At 52.6% G+C, this 16,082-nt stretch overlaps 1 protein-coding gene across 3 annotated transcripts in view; it reads right to left on the bottom strand.

Moving 5' to 3' along the window:
• Positions 1–10,757, bottom strand: part of LRRC75A (leucine rich repeat containing 75A) — a 61,111-nt gene extending 50,354 nt beyond the window's left edge. The window contains exon 1 of one of the 3 annotated variants that reach the window (XM_031506444.3): positions 10,328–10,735. In XM_031506444.3, coding sequence (XP_031362304.2) covers positions 10,328–10,591 — 264 coding nt within the window. In that variant the 5' untranslated portion in view covers positions 10,592–10,735. Of the gene's footprint in view, positions 1–165; positions 9,316–10,327 lie in introns of those variants that run through there. The other 2 variants (XM_085557410.1, XM_085557411.1) reach the window with 2 other exon arrangements.
• Positions 10,758–16,082: the final 5,325 nt, after the last annotated feature.

Genomic DNA, 16,082 nt, shown 5'->3' on the forward strand with positions numbered 1-16,082 from the left:
ATGGAACAGCCACAGCTTCTTTGGGTACCCTGTGCCAGGGCCTCCCCACCCTCACAGGGAACAATTCCTTCCCAACATCCCATCCAAAGCTTCCCTCTGCCAGCCTGAAGCCCTGGCAGCCTCTTTGAATCACCCACACTGTGACACTCCATGTTTTTGGGGTACCTGGTGAAGGGTTCCACCTCTAATCCAGGGGATGAACAGCAGAGTCCCAAACTCAGCAGGAACAGTCACCAGGGTCCTGCTGATGCTCTGAATTCTCCTCCAAACGCAGCACACACAGCCCAGCTGTGCTGGACACCACTCTGTGACCCCGTGAAACAGCCTGAGAGCCTGGGAGTGGCACACACACAACAGAACATCAATTTTTGGAACTGCTCAGAGGAGGCTTCCCTCTTCAAGCACCCACAGAAAAATGGGGAAGGGAATGGATGAGACCATCAGCACGGGCAAATTACCCTCATTTTTTTGCAGGGTGGCTGAAAATCCTCCCATTTCCCATCCTGGTGCTCTGCACCACAGGGAGCTGGGAGCCTCACCCCTGCCTTGTATCAACAAAGCAAAATCAGTTTTGGGGATGAAGACATGAAGCCTTTCCCATGTTTTATGCCATGCTTGTGTGGTTCTATTTGCAGCATCAGATTTTGATGTAGAGCGGAGCTGGGATGTGATATTTGATATTTGAAGAAGGTTGGAAGGTAAAATATTCCTTGAAGGCTTTCACAGCAACTTCCCTCCCTGTCTGGCACCAGGGAATTTGGATGCTCCTTTGAGGATCCACCTTGGCATGTGCCTCCAAACTGGATCCTCCCAGCTGGCTCAGTCTCTCCAGAAAGCCCAAAAATAAAGGATTTGGGCCCATCAAAGTCACCAAGAAATGCCCAACCTTGCTAAGGAAGAAGTAATGACTGAGCTGCTCAAGGATTCAATTCAGTGATATTAAAATTCAATTAATGCTGCTCTATAAAATAGCTTTAAGCATTAAATATGTTTACTTTAAACCACCCAGATTTCAAACCAGCAATTTGATGCCAACCTCTGGTCAGGCTTTAATTTTAAAATTGAACAATGTTTAAAATTTTTAAATTTAAATTTTAGCTCCTCTTAGCCCAGGTAGACAGCACACAGCTGCCAATGATTTTAGGGAAGTCAGTGATAAAAACAACCAGAAAACAGTGAAGTGCAAACATAGCTTTGGGGAGAGTTTGGTTATATCACAAGGACAAAGAAAACATCTTAATTTCAGTTACTTCAAATGTTTCACTCCATGATCTTAAGGATCTGTTCCAATTTCAAGGATTTTAATTCACTTATTCCAGTTTAACACTGAATTTCAGCAAGTCAATGAAAAACTCAGGAGTACAAAGGAGAAATGCACATTTTCCAATCTGCAAGTAAAACTTCAACCTGAGAGACCAAGATCTGTAATTATAGTGGCCAGAAGTGTAATTCATGCACAACTAATACTCCACTTAATGAATCAACCAGTTTAAAATGCAAAATCTGTTTCAAGACATTTACTTTGTCTGCTTTCTTATCCAGCATATTTTGAGTGTATTTACTGATCAAAAAACATTCAAAACCACTTTTCTGCTCTTTAAATTTGCTTTCATTTCCCTGTAACTCGAGTCAGAAATACCAAAGGATCAATCAACAAATCAATCCTGTAAACCCCAAATTCACCATTTCCCACCAGAATAAAACCACACAAAATTCCTCACCCTGCCACACAGCTGCCTAAATAAATGTCCCCAGATACACCAGGCTCCCTCCTCAGAAAAGGAAGTATCCAATTACACCAAGCAGAAGCAGCTTTTTACAACCAAACAGGAAAACATCCTCTTTCTTATAGAATGACCCCCCAAAAAAATCCTAACCACACACACACAAAAAAAAAAAAAAAAAAAGGCTGCTTAATCAAGATTTAACCCAATCCTGCATGATTTGATGTCAATAATGAGTGTAGATCATTCATACTCTCATCCCAAATTGTTTCTCTGCAAGCCCAGGAAGCCCACAGGGACGTTTGGGAGCAAAATTTCCCCCAAATCCTTTCTGGAGAGGGGAGAATTGTATCTATATAAAATAAACGGAGGGGTTCTGGGATGAACCAAGGCTTTGGGGCTGTTTGGCAAGGTTTGAGTCCTGTTTCTGCAGATATCTGGGCTCCTCTGCCCTGATTTTAGGGCGCTCGGGCTGAACCAGGAGCTGGGGTTTGTTCAACACCAACCAAACCTGGGGCAGAGGCTGCAGCAGCTTCAGTTCATCTTTGTGCAGGGAATTGGGGTTCTTTGAGGTCCAAACCCCCCACCTCCTGTATCCCACTTCCCACTGGGGGTGGGATGCCCCAAATCCCAAAGCAGCCCCCACCACTGCTCTGCAGGCAGGGTGGGAACGGGGACAGAGGTGTCCCAGGAAAATCCCTCAGCACATCCCCAGCCAAAACAACCTTTTCCCAGCACAGTCTGCTCTCCTGTCTCAGCAGCCTTTGCTTTCCCCTGCTGGGATTTCACTGCTGGGCCAAGATCCCGGCCTTGGGAAGGGTAGGGGGGAAGGAACAGCCCTGCAGAACAAGGCAGGAATATTCTGCTGCCAGCTCCAGAGTGGGCTCGTCCCCTGGGACAGGAGAAGGGGAAGCTCTGGGAATTTCCCAGCCATGGGACTGGGGCTCCTGGCTCAAAGCCCTGTGCTCTCCCACCAGGCAAACGCAGGGAATCTCTGCACTAAGAGAAGTGAAGGCACAGGAACTGTTCAAAGAGGTTTTAGTCTTGTTTTCCAAGCTCGTCCTTGGGGTGGGCAGAAGGGACAGACAGAGCTCGCTCACCTCGGTGTGTTTTGCATGCTGGAGGGTAGAAAACAGAGCTGCAGCTCTGTCAGAATCTGAGCTATTGATGATTCTGAATTGTAGAAAGTCTCTGTCTGTCAGCCCCGCTGCCAAAGCAGAAGCCATAATTGGTCTGTGCTGGTTTCCAGGTTGTTTATTCTGTTTATCTCTCACATGTTCTGCTGCCCTGCCCAGCTCTGTCCTGCAGGGCAGCGTGTGGGGCTCTGCCCTCAGTGGGATGTTACAAACATTAAATACCAGAAACTCCCTGGGCTGGATTTACAAGAACGTGCCAATATCTGTCACCTACGTTGGACAGTGTGTCCCCAGCCTGAACCAACAGAAAAATGCCAACACCACAGTGAGACATGGAGGGCATGAAGAAGGAAAAAAAGGACAAGACACACCCAATTTCCTCCATCTTGTCCCCTTTGGACCCCTCATCTAGAATCCTAAAATTTTAATTTGCACCCGTGCCACACTTAATTATTGCTTATATCAAGCACTCAGAGCTGGTAATTGATCCTGTAAAATTGAAAACTCTTTTCCATGGGCAGAGATCACAGCCAGTGTCTCTGGGGGCTCTGTCCAGGGGGGTTCCTGACCCCTGCCAGGGTCCCAGGGCAGCCAGAGGGAACCCTGGATTCCCACACAGCTCCTGTCCCTAACACCCATTTCCTCACCTTCTGTACCTAAACAGAAAGCAGGGAGCTGAAAAACCCAGCACACAAATCCCCATCCTCCAAAAATCCCTGCTCCTGCCCTGGGCTGGCTGGTTGGCCTCTCCTTTAATTAACCAACCTTCATTTCCACACAACTGCTGCTAGAATTGGAGCTAACACTGCTCCTAGGCAGGGCCTGGCTGAAACCTCCTCCAAATGCAAGGACCTTGGAACCACTGGAAAAGGCAGAAACATCTCGTAAAGAAATTCCCCCACCAATGTCAACCCCGAGTCCTGCCCTGCAAAGCAGGACATCCAGGACTCTGGGGAGATTATTGTGATATAAAGAGGCCCTGAGGAATGAGATATCCACTGAGATACCCAAAGGCATGAGGAAAAGGCAGCTCCCTCCCCTGGGCTCTGCTGAGTGTCCAGGCTCTCTCCAGAGCTCAAAGGAAGCGCCTCTGACTTTGAAAGACACCAAGTCTGAAAGATAAAGAGTCTTGAAAAGATCTGAGAATGATGGAAAGCTCCAAGCAGTTCCTGCTCTCCAGCAGCAAGGTCAGAGCCAGGAGTAATTGGAGCTAAAACCTTCGGCCTGGAGAGGAATGGGATGGACAATTTGCTTTTCCTTTTACAGGCAAGATTAAATTTACCATGCAGTGATCTTTTCTCCAAAATTTGAAGGAGAAGGAGGCTGAGACACACACACACACACAGAAAGAGAAACAGAATCAGGCATTAAATCATATCAGGCATTTGGCCAGGGCCTGAAGATGTTGAATACTAAAAAAATTCCACATCGCTTGTAGGAGAATGAAATTATTATTAATGTATAACCACCTCCCTTAGCTAAGAGAAGGCCACAGCCACAAAGCCCCCACCACATCAAACACTGAAGCTCCAATACACTGAATTTCAGGTGCATTACCCCCATTCCTGCCCCCTGCCAGCGCTGGGATGTGCAGGGAGGGCTGTGCCCACACACCCACGCTGCCAGGGAGAGCAGACATCCTCACCCTCCTGGCTTTCACAGTCTGAAGCAAGATAAAAAGGAAAAGAAAGGGGGGGAAAAAAAGGTGTATGCCAGGCTGTCTGCAGCCCTGAGCTGCTGCATTTCACATCAGGTGTGAAAACAGCAGAGCCTGGGGGGAAAAAAAGACATATTCCTGCTCTTATATAAGCAGAGAAAGTGCTGAACAGGGGCTGAGGTGGAACAACAACCATTAACTTCTGCCAGCTGGGAGGTTTCTTCTGCAGTGAGGGCAAAGGCAGGACCTGATCCTGTTCCAGGTGCCCACAGCACAGCCCAGCCCAGCTTAACCCAGCCCAGCCTAACCCAGCCCAGCCTAAGCCAGCCCAGCCTAAGCCAGCCCAGCCCTCACTCTCTACCACATCCCACCTCTCCCAGCCTTCCTCTCCCCCCAAAACCACATTTCCCCCAGGAGGAGCAGCAGCAGCCACCTTCCAGGGGGTTCATTAAATCATTAAATCCAATCCTGTGCCTACACATCCACCTGCAAATCCCACAGGGGATGGAAAAGGAGCAGAAGGACGGGAAACAGGCAAAGCGAGGGAGAATCTTACAGCAGGGCAGGGTTTGGGAGCACTAGAAACTCTTTTTGGGGCAGAAAACACCCTGAATATCAGAGATATTTGTTGTCAATGCCTCCAGCAGCCTCAGGGTTAAAAAGCATTGTGGGAAGCACTGGTGGGGTTTCAGCAGCAGCTTGAGGCAGAGGAAATGCGGGTTCATCCCAAAGCCACCCCACTCAGAACAGGGTTACCCAACTTCCACCCTGGGGGCCCTGCTGCAGCCAGGGCAGGGCTCTCCCTCAGCCCCAGCACCTCCCACTTGAGCAAAAACCACCCCAAACCTGCAAAATTCCTCATCCCTGTCCTCTGCTGGCAGCCACAGGCTGGGAGCAGCCCAGGGACCCCAGGCTGGCTCACCTCTGGTGCACGCAGGAGAAGGGAGCAGGTGTTCACCTGTGGGGCGAGCACAGCGGTGCCGAGCTCCTGCTGCATTCCTGGAACGCTTCCATGGGAATGCTGCCCCATGGCTGGGCTGCACAGGGCCAGGAGGAAGCACAGAGTCCAGCCACAAATATTTTCATTTTTTCCTCTGCTCTCGCGTCTCAAGGAGGAAGTCACAGGAGCCCAAAGTGAGCTGTCTCCAGCAGTATTTGTAATTTTTTTTTTTTTTTTGGTGTTTTACTATTCCCACCAGTCAGGCCCCCTCTTACAATGAAGATATTAATTAATTAATTAATTAATCCCTGTGCCACACAGCTCCCAGGCTGCTCAGGTCGTGTCTCATTCCTCACCACCTCTGGCTGGAAAATCCCCCCTGGGATGGGGCAGGGGCACAGCTGCACCCACAGCAGGGGATGTTTGTGGGATAAACCCCAGGGATCCCAGGCTGGACCACAGCCAGGAGGGGCTGCCACAGTTTGCAATATGTGGTGGGCACAGAGCACGTTTGGTGGGCACAGAGCAGGTTTGGGGGGTACAGAGCACGTTTGGGGGGCACAGAGCATGTTTGGTGGGCACAGAGCAAGTTTGGTGGGCACAGAGCAGGTTTGGGGGGCACAGAGCATGTTTGGTGGGCACAGAGCAGGTTTGGTGGGCACAGAGCAGGTTTGGTGGGCACAGAGCATGTTTGGTGGGCACAGAGCAGGTTTGGGGGTACAGAGCACGTTTGGGGGTACAGAGCACGTTTGCTCCCAGCCCTTCCTTCACATGGGATTTTTTGTGGTGTTTTTGCCCATCTGGAGCCCTCTCCCCTGCCCTCCACACCCTGGCAGTGCCCACCCCAGGCTGGCACGGCAGAGAATCCACCTTGCAAGTGGTGCCACACCTTGGACCTTGGCATTTGGCTTCTGGCCACACCCAGGCATTCACTGCCACACTTTGCTTTCTTCCCCCATCTAATTCCTGGAGCTGTTCTTCACCTGCCCTGTGCAGATGATGCTCAGATCTGCTGGGTTCCTCCTCCTCCTCCTCCTCCTCCCCTCTCCCACCAGCCCAGAGCAGCAGCCAAAGCTCCACGTCGATCCATAACCAATGGCAAATTCCTTGAGTGCAACGTAATGTGCTGGGAAGCGCTTCCCCATGTCGCTTGGGAAAAGCGATCCTCTGGCAGCAGGGAGGAGGAAAACATGCTTTGTTTTACAAATCCTCTCCCCGGCAGGAGAGACACTCCCAGAATTTAATATACGGCCAGCGCCTGGCTGCCTTAACCACTGAAACTCAAGAGTATGGGGGAGAAAATAAAAGAGTAAAAATTAAAAAAGTGCCACGCTCTGTAACATTCAAACCTATCCTGCTCTGCAACTGGTGGTACTGGGAATAGTGGAGCTGGGATTCTCCCAGCTGGATGGAGTGAGGGTCTGAGAATGGATTCCCATCTCCCAAGTGCTGGACACCTTGAATAAATTCATTTTTTAGCCTCTCCTTGTTGGAAAGCACAGAAGATGCTGCCAGGTAAACCTGGGAATTCACATCATGCCAGGCAAATTCCAAGTTATTCCATGCAGGAATGACTTCCATGGAAGGCCAGCAGCTCCCTCCAGGTGACTAGCAAGCCTTTGGCATCCCCAAACACGAGCCTAAATCAAATGTTAATTATTTCAGTGTCTTTCCACTGGATTTATGCCAAAGGCATCCTCCCTGCAGCACCATGAGGGAAAACACCTCAGCCAAGGAGAGCAGCAAGCACTTGTTGGGATTTGGGGCATTTGAATTTTGCAGTGTGGGGTTTGGGCTCCAGAACAGAAAGCAGGAAAAAGAAATGAGTGTTCTACGTCTCAGGAACTCAATTTTAAATTAGCCTGGCTGTGCCAGAGGAGCACAAACCCTTTGGAATGGCTGCTGGCAGCAGGAATAACAGGAGTGTTATTTTGGGGGCAGGCAGTGGGATCAAGTTGCCTCCACAGCAGAGACCACTGCTGACCTCTCTGAGGAAGCAAACTGTGTCTGCTCTCCATACTTCTTGTATTTTTAAACAAGCAAAAAAAAAAAAAATCAGTTTGTATCTCAGTATTTTATAGTTGTTTGCAACCTCCAGGCATTCCCAGAAACACAAATTAATCCTTAGAGGAGCCTGCAGGGAAAGCAGCCTTGCTCCCACCTCAGGGGAGGGAGAAGGATGGATAAATTCTAAATAAACTCTAAATAAATGGGTGGAATGCAAAGGCCACAGTGGACATTGGTGCCAGTGGTGAGACTGGAAGGGCAGGACCTACTCCAGCAGGCTTAAAATACAGGATTGCAGCCCTGCCCTGATTATCAAACACACTTTTTGTTGGAGCAAAAAAAGCCCCCCAAACCTTGCCCTGCAGTGGGTGGGTAGGACAGGGTGTTATGGCACGTTGACCTAAAAGATTTTGTGCTCTGGCCACGTGCTCATCCTGCTCCAAAAAAAAAAAAAAAATTGTGGAGCCCCTCCAAAGGCAGGGGATGCTGTCACCCACCCCTGAGCAGCACGCTGGGCTGGCTTCAAAGCCTGCTGAAGTCAGTGGAAAGGCTCCAGTGACCTAAATGCCTGGGATTTAAAAAATCTCTGCTGAGAGCTGGGCACCAGGTCACTGGGTTTGCTGGGAAAACCCCAGTTTTGCTGGAAAATGCCCAGTTTTACAGCAGCCCCTACATGGAGCACAGTTCCTCTGCAGGGGACGCCCTAAAAATGGCTCAGGGAAAATCTCTGCCCCACCAGGCTCATCCATCCACCCCCTCCCACAGGGGGAAGCTCATCCTTCTCCCCAAATCCTCCCTTTCAGGCTGAGACTCTCCAAGAGCTCAGCTCTGGAAGGCTCCTGCTGGAGTGGGAACAACCCAAGTGGTCCCTTGGAGCCACCAGTGCCCTCCTAAAACATCCCCTCCCAAAATCCAGCTGCTGGAAAACCCCAGAACAGGCAGGATTTGTTCAGTGAGGCATCCCACATTCCCTCCCTGGAGGCAGGGATTAATATCACCTCATTAAAAACCTGCTTGGAGTCTATTACAGTATCTAGGACAAAGAGTTCTCTATTTTGACACTCTAAGATATATTTTATCAGAGCAAGCTCTTCAGAGACACTCACTGCCAGCAATGCACCTGACTGTAACAGGTTCCTTGCTTCCCCCAGCAGTTTAAGATTCATTTGTAGCTTTTTCTCCCCAATCTCCAGCCAGATGAGGGGTTCCCCCGTGGTCAGGTTTGTCATTAGGGCATCCACGGTGATACATCCCAGCTCCCTCACTCTGCACAGAGAGTGAGGACAGACCTGAGCATCGCTGAGAAAAACCAGTCTGGAGCCAGGGAGAACGTGAGAGTGATTCCTGGCACTTTGCAGGCCCCAAGATTTATTTTTTGGGGAGGTGTTTGAGATAAACACCCTCTAAAATTAGCACCTGCCCTTCTGCCAGCTCCAATGGGCTGCGACAACGATAAAGGTTTGGCGTGGCTGAGAGGGTGCAACATTTGGGCTCTGATCTGCTGCCCAACTCAACCCCCACCGTCCCACAGATCCCAAACGGAGAGGTCACTGTCCCAAAGAATTCCACCCCCAACCCCCAGAGAGGCAGCTCACTCATCTCAGAAAAAGCATTTTATCCCTAAGTGGAAAGTGGGGAGAGTTTTCTATTAAAAAAACCCCACAAATCACATGGAACAGTTCAGATTTCTCAGCTGGGTTGCTCTAAAGATAACCCTAAACCTGCAGGGCAGAGGGAGAAATGGAAGTGGGCTGAATGGGGACGTGCCCCAAACAACACTGAAAAGTTACCTGGACAAGAAAATGGGGGGGGAAGGAAATACTATCAGGGAAAAGAAAAAAAAAACCAAAAAAAGAAAAAAACAACAACAACAACAACAACAACAACAAAAAAAAAAAAAAAAAAAAAAAAAAAAAAAAAAAAAAAACCACGTTAGCAACAAACCCCAAACACAAAATCCCAAAAGAAAACCGGACCGGACCAGTCCCACGGACAGACTATAGGGCAAGAGAGCCGCTCCCCATGCCCAGCAGAGATCTGAACAACTTTTCCCCGGCTGGCAGAACTGGTTACACCGAACAGCCGAGGGAGAAAACCCGAGCTGGGAGATGGATCTGCTTTAGGTTTGCATGGAAAACTCGCTGCTCCTCAAAGCCCTGCGCACCCCCAGAGCCTTGAAAACGCCCAGAGCACTCGGGTGTTTTTATCAGCACCTATCAGCAGGAAAGATTAAATGCTAATTTGCTTTTCTGTTTGCTCACAGCAACTTTCCGTTCTGTTGCTTCCCAGCTAATGCCCAGCTCAAACAGATTTTTCAAGGCAAAAGGTCTCGGGCTCCCTACGATTAATTCCGCACTGCCCCAGAGCGTCTCGTTTCTCCCAGCCCCAGTCGACACCAGCAAAAACTCCACCAGGCGATTGTGCGCCAAAAAGATAAAAAAGCAACGCTGCCAGCTCTGGGTATCTCTGAGCCAGCAAGAAAAGAGCTGATTCTCGAAAGCTGCCAACTCCAATTGCCTCGGCGCTTTTACGGAGCTGCTTGAAACGCCAAACTTTTGGAAAGTTGAGTGGGAACCACTTGGAGTAGGCTGCAAACCCCAGAGCCACCAGCGCCAGCAAGGAAGGGAAGGGGGGAAAAATACACCCGGCAGCGTGTAGACAACGCCAAGCACCTCCCTGGGGGTATTTCCCCCTCTCTCACACCCTGACCACCCTGCAGCTCCTCGGCCACTTCCCCAAAATTGCGCCACGCGAGGCAAAAGCGGAGCGTGGCCCCTGTTCGCCACCGAAAGCGGCACGAGTCGCTCTTCAGCTTTTCCCCCAGCGCAGCCCCCTTCCCCCGGAGCAAGCCGCCCATCCTCACCTGCCGCAGGCTCTTCAGCAGCTCGGTGGCCTCCTCCTGCTTGCCCTGCTTGACCAGCAGCAGCATGTCCTGGATCATGCAGATCCGCCGGTGGTACGGGGGCAAGCTGGGGCCAGCGCCCTTCCCGAACTTCTCGCCGGACTTCGCCACGAGGGAAGCCAGGAAATCCCCCCTTTCCCTGGGGGACACCTTCTTGCGGTGGTGGCCCGGGGGGCTCTCCCCGGCGCTGCCCGGCTGGCAGCCCTTGGTCTGCTTCGTGCCCATGGCCAGCGGCTCCCGCAGCCCGGGGGCCGCATGCAAGGGGGTGGCGAGGCTGGGGGGGCACAGCACAAAGGGGTGGGGGATGCAGAGGGGTCCGGGGGTGCACGGAGGGGTCCGGGGATGCAGAGGGGTCCGGGGATGCACGGAGGGGTCCGGGGGTGCACGGAGGGGTCCGGGGATGCACGGAGGGGTCCGGGGATGCACGGAGAGTCCGGGGATGCACGGAGGGGTCCGGGGATGCACGGAGGGTCCGGGGGTGCAGAGGGGTCCGGGGATGCACGGAGGGGTCCGGGGATGCAGAGGGGTCCGGGGATGCAGAGGGGTCCGGGGATGCACGGAGGGTCCGGGGATGCACGGAGGGGTCCGGGGATGCACGGAGGGGTCCGGGGATGCAGAGGGGTCCGGGGGATGCACGGAGGGGTCCGGGGATGCACGGAGGGTCCGGGGATGCACGGAGGGCTGGGATGCGCGGGAGGCTCCGAGGATGCACGGAGGGGTCCGGGGATGCACGGAGGGGTCCGGGGATGCACGGAGGGTCCGGGGATGCACGGAGGGGTCCGGGGATGCACGGAGGGTCCGGGGATGCACGGAGGGCTGGGATGCGCGGGAGGCTCCGAGGATGCCCGGAGGGTCGGGGATGCGGGAGGGGCTCAGCAGAGGAGGGCTCGCTGCCGGGCGGCGGGGCGGCTCCGCTCCCGCAGGCGGACGATGGGGCGGCTGCGGCCGGCCGGGAGGAGCCGCGGCTCGGCCCCTCCGCTCCGCTCCATCGCCGGGAGAGGCAGAACCGCCGGATCCGGGCGGCTCCGGGCGCTGCCTGGGCGAAGCGGCGGCGGCTCCTCCGCGCAGCCTCCTGCCGGTGCCGGGGGGTCCCCCGGGGGTCTCCCGGGTGCGAGGGGCGGCGGCCGCGGCTTGGGGGCAACTGTTGCGCTCAGGGGGCTGCCCCGGCGGCGGCGCGGCTCGGCTCGGCTCGGCTCGGGGCGCTCGGAGCGGGGAAGAGCCGGGGGAGGGCCGGGGGCGGGCACCGTGCACCGAGGCAGGGCTTGCGGAGGAAGCCGCAGCCGGACGGGGCTCGTCCTTCCTTCCCCGCGGGCTGGGGGCTCCGCACGCCCCGCGGGGGATGCTCGGGGCGGGGGCAGTCCCTCCCTCCCCCCGGGGCATCCCCGCCGGGGTTCCCGGGGAGGGATTCCCGCCGGAGCCTCATCACCCAGGGGATCTGATGGCGTTCGGTCCCGCAGGGATGTGCCCAGGGCGGGGGAGGTTCCCCCTGCCTGTCCCCTGCGGGTGATGCTGGCGCTCCGTCCTGCCACGCCGAGCCTGGGCACCTGCTGCCCTGCCTCGCCTCCAGCCCTGCTGCCCACCTGGAAATCACCACCTGTGCCCTCTCCCCATGCCCATCCAGCGCTTCCACCCCTCCCTTGCTGCTCCTTCCAGCCGCTCCGCAGCCTTTATTCCATCACTCCTGGTGTTCCATCACCCCTGATCCATCACCCCGATCTCTCAGGAGCTCCCCAGTCTGGGCTCAGGGCATGGATTGAAGCTTCCAGATAAAGCTCCTGGTGAGCAGCTCCTCCAGCCAGGCTCTGCTCACCTGCTGCAGGACACAGATTGCTCCAGAAGGGCCTGGGAGGGATCAGCTTTGGGGTGGTGAGGCCCCAGCAGTGGCCTCAGACCCTCTCCTGATGTGAGGGGATGTTTTCCAGCACAGAAACGCTGTGCAACTCTTTTAAAACAGAATCCCAGAGCAATGAGGGGATGTTTTCCAACACAGAAACGCTTTGGAACTGTTTCAACAAAGAATCCCACATGAGAAGTTTCTGCCTCTCTGCACCCCGTGCAATGGCACATCAGGAGCACACAAATTCCACGTTGCTGTGGTGGATAAAAGGCAGCTCTACCCACCACCAAAGAGCTGGAGGCCCCTGCAATTGTTTCTCAAACTCGACTCGTTCTGATCCACAGACCACGAGAACAGCACAGAGCCCCAGTGACTTCACCAGGGTTTGGTCTGCTCTGCAGGGTTGCGCTGCACGTGAGCCAAAACACCACCAGAACCTGGTGTCTACCCCCAAAAACACAGCCCAGGGGCCAAAAACTCCATTTCACACTTCAGCCATGGCGAGTCAAGTCAGATGAGGAAACAGGGTGATACCTCAGGTTTTAGCTTTTATATTTTTCAGATTCTGAGCTGCTTTAGTGTGTGGGTCTGAGCTTCGTATTAGGTGTTAGCAAGTTCCCTGCACAGTGTAGGCAGACAAAATAATTCTTTTTCCAGCTTGACAAAGGACAACTGTTCCAAGCTCCAGGCCCAAAAAGTATAAACAGTTGTTGTGGGCCTTGGGTTTTCAAAGAGGCAGGAGCAGTTGTTGGTTGCAGTAAAGTTGTTTATTGCATGGATACATCAGTTCAGAGTAATTATTAAAGTCTGTGCTAAAAGCTTTCTGGCATAGAGTCCTGATGTTTTGAGCAGAAGCAGCAAAAGCAGCAGCCACTCTTTTTTTTTTTTCCCTTCATCATCATCATCTGCACCCCATTACAGGGGTGTTTTATTAATAAATCATCCAATCAGCTAAAAACACGATTCTAAAACATTCTTTCTACACCAATACAAACTTAATTCTAATGTACGAAAAGCAGGGTCAGTTCTCGCACAAAATCTCACACAAAATGTAAAATTATCTATTTCTGTAAATGATACCATCTGTTTTCTTACCTAAAATCTGCATATATAATTTTATCTATTTACACAAATAGTTCTATCTATTCTATCTAGAAACCCAAGCAATGTTCTGCTATGTTTTTGTTATGTCTGGAGCTAAGTTAAACTAGGCTTTAGGGCCTTTTACTGGCTAACACAGTCTCTTAAGGCACTTAAGATACATTTCTATTTACTTAAAACTAAAACTTGCACTTCTACTTCATGTCTGTGAGGCTTAATGTATTTCAGCTTCTCTAGAGGTTCTAATTCAAACCCTGCATTCTTTTCTCTCTCTGAGGGACTCGGGCTTCTGTTTCATGAATTCCAACAAATGGTGGCTTGAAGAGAGAAAACCAAGCAGAATGGGACTGCCTGGGCTAAAGCTGCAATTAGACAATTAACTCCAATATGCAAATGAACCAGCACTTATAAAAGTGAGAGCCCCCGGGAGCTGTTGTGCATTTTGGGACCATTTTGGTTCATCTTGGGTGCAGCCCTGGCTGGGCTCTGGTGCTGCCCAAGGTGGACCCGTGGAGGAGATCCTTTGAATGAATCCCTGCCTTCCCAAGGCATCCCAGGTTTGCAGAAACCTCAGTGTGTGCTCAGCTGAGGCCTCAGCTGGCAGTAAATGTCCCCGGGGAGGCCGGGAGAGGCAGCCAAAGTCAACAGGAGCAGTGGCAGGGGTGGTGGCACCCTCCAGCAGCATTGCCCTGCGGGCACACTGCAGCTGCCCCTCCCTTTGGACAGAGCATTCCTCTCTGCTGGCAGCAGGGATCTGAGCCAGGATGGCAAAAAAGGGACCCTGCAAGGCTCTGTGTCCAAAAACCCAACTGGTGGAGCTTCATTTCAGACCCGGAGCCTGACACTGTGCCCCAAAATCCTTGTGGGGCTACAGCCGCAGTCCTGCTGATACACACCTGCTCCCTCCCCAGCAGGGAAGGAGCTCCCAGCCCTAAAACTCCTCAGCCTGACCCCGGGTTTCATCCCAGAGCCTGTTCTTTCCTCTCAGCTGTAAGTCTGTGGTACAGCAAGAAGCCAGCAAGGTCAACAAAAAGGTTCAAGGATGGAGAAGCAGCAGAAAGGGAAAGCCCTGAGGTCCCCTGCTCCCCTCGCTCCCCCAGAGGGACACGGCCATAAAACCAGAGCATCCCATCCAGGATGGAGGGAGAAGTGCCCTCAGGTCCTGAGGCACATGGAGAACCAAATCCAGCCCGCCTCCGACTTTCCACCGCTTTAAAAAAGGCATTTTGTGCATTTTCAGCCCTGTCAGCAGCAGGAGCCTCTCCAGCCCCATGCACCCCTTGTGGGGCACCCCCATCCCCATCCCCCAGCGGAATGGGGCGCCCTGAAGGCACAAACCTGCTCCCCCCCCCGAGGAGGGGCAGGCTTCTGGCCAAGGAGGGGGTTCTGCATGGCAACCACGGCCCTGAGTCAACAAACAAAGCCCAACCTTTGCCCTCCTGACACTTCTGCCAGCAAGGCAGGGAGTTCACCCACTGCTCCTGATCGTTTATGGCACGCAGGACAAAGCCAGGGGGGAAAAAAAGGAAAAAAAAAAAAAGAAAAGGGCAGGAGTGTGGGGTGTGTGCTCATTAGCAGGGCAGAGCAAACACCCCAGGAGGAGCTGGATTTGCTGTCCCTGAGGGATGCAGAGGCAGCAGGAGCATCCAGGGCAGCAGCAGGGTGAGCCCCAGGCTCAGCAGTGCTGGTGGGAGATGTGCAGATCCCTCAGGATCTCCATCCCAGGGCGTTATTCCCTCCTACACCTTCCAAGGGTCTCCTGAGGCACAGAGCCACACACAGGATTTTCCAGATGTGCTCCAAGCCATGCAGTGCTGGGAAATCCTGCCGTGCTGGCAGCCAGGGCTGTCCCACTCTGTCCCTGAGCACTGAAATATTCTGCTAAACTCACCACCAGAGCCACAACTGCAAATTAAGGGCTGTTTGTCTAAGGGGGTTTCTTGTTTTTTATTCACTCCTTGTCATGCTTTTTATGGCACCCGATATTGAGTTAGAGAAATCCTTAAAGGGAAACAACTTCAGCTCATGAGATCACAAGACCCAACAGCTTCTCCCTCTGCCACAAAATTCAGATTTAAGAACATCCTCACCTGCACATCAAAAAGAAATTAAAGTTTTTGGTGCATTTGCAGGAGCCAGGGAACATCCCTAATAACCGGATGGAATTCTGACAGCAAATCCCTGAAAACAGAGAGGTTTGCTTCAGTCCCAGCTGGGGGTACCCACCAAACCGCTTGGCACACCTGTAATAAATATTACAGGTTTTTTTTTCAGATCAAACTCATTCCCACTTCCAGGAAGGACTGCCTGGTTTTGCTGGAAGGTCCCAATCTCTTGCCAGCCCACCTGGGTTGTCAAATCCTGCAGCTCACCCAGATGCTCACGGGAGAATTAATTTCCTTTTCCTAAGATAGAAAACACCCTCCTGATCCCAGGTTTTGCCCAGGAGTCCCGTCCTGAACTCGAAAATCCACTTTAGATGAGTATGATCCAGTATGGGATATTCCAAAGAGGATCTACCCTTGGAGCCCTCTCTAAGTAGGAATTTTATGGGTTCCCACCATCAGTTCTGGGTTTGGGAGATCTCACACTGCACCTGAGAAACCCAAGCACAAACCCCTGGAATTCAGGGATTCTTCCTCACCTCACAGGTGTTTGGGGAAAGTTTCTGGCAGCTCGTTCAAACCAGAGATTGAGCTGGGGCCAATCTGCTTCTCACCAAACCCTCCTGCTTAGAAGGGCAGCCCAGGAATTCCCAATTTCTGTTGATTGGGGTGG

This window comes from Lonchura striata, chromosome 19, assembly GCF_050655825.1.
Source record: "Lonchura striata isolate lonStrDom1 chromosome 19, ASM5065582v1, whole genome shotgun sequence".
Classification (NCBI taxonomy): Eukaryota; Metazoa; Chordata; class Aves; order Passeriformes; family Estrildidae; genus Lonchura; species Lonchura striata.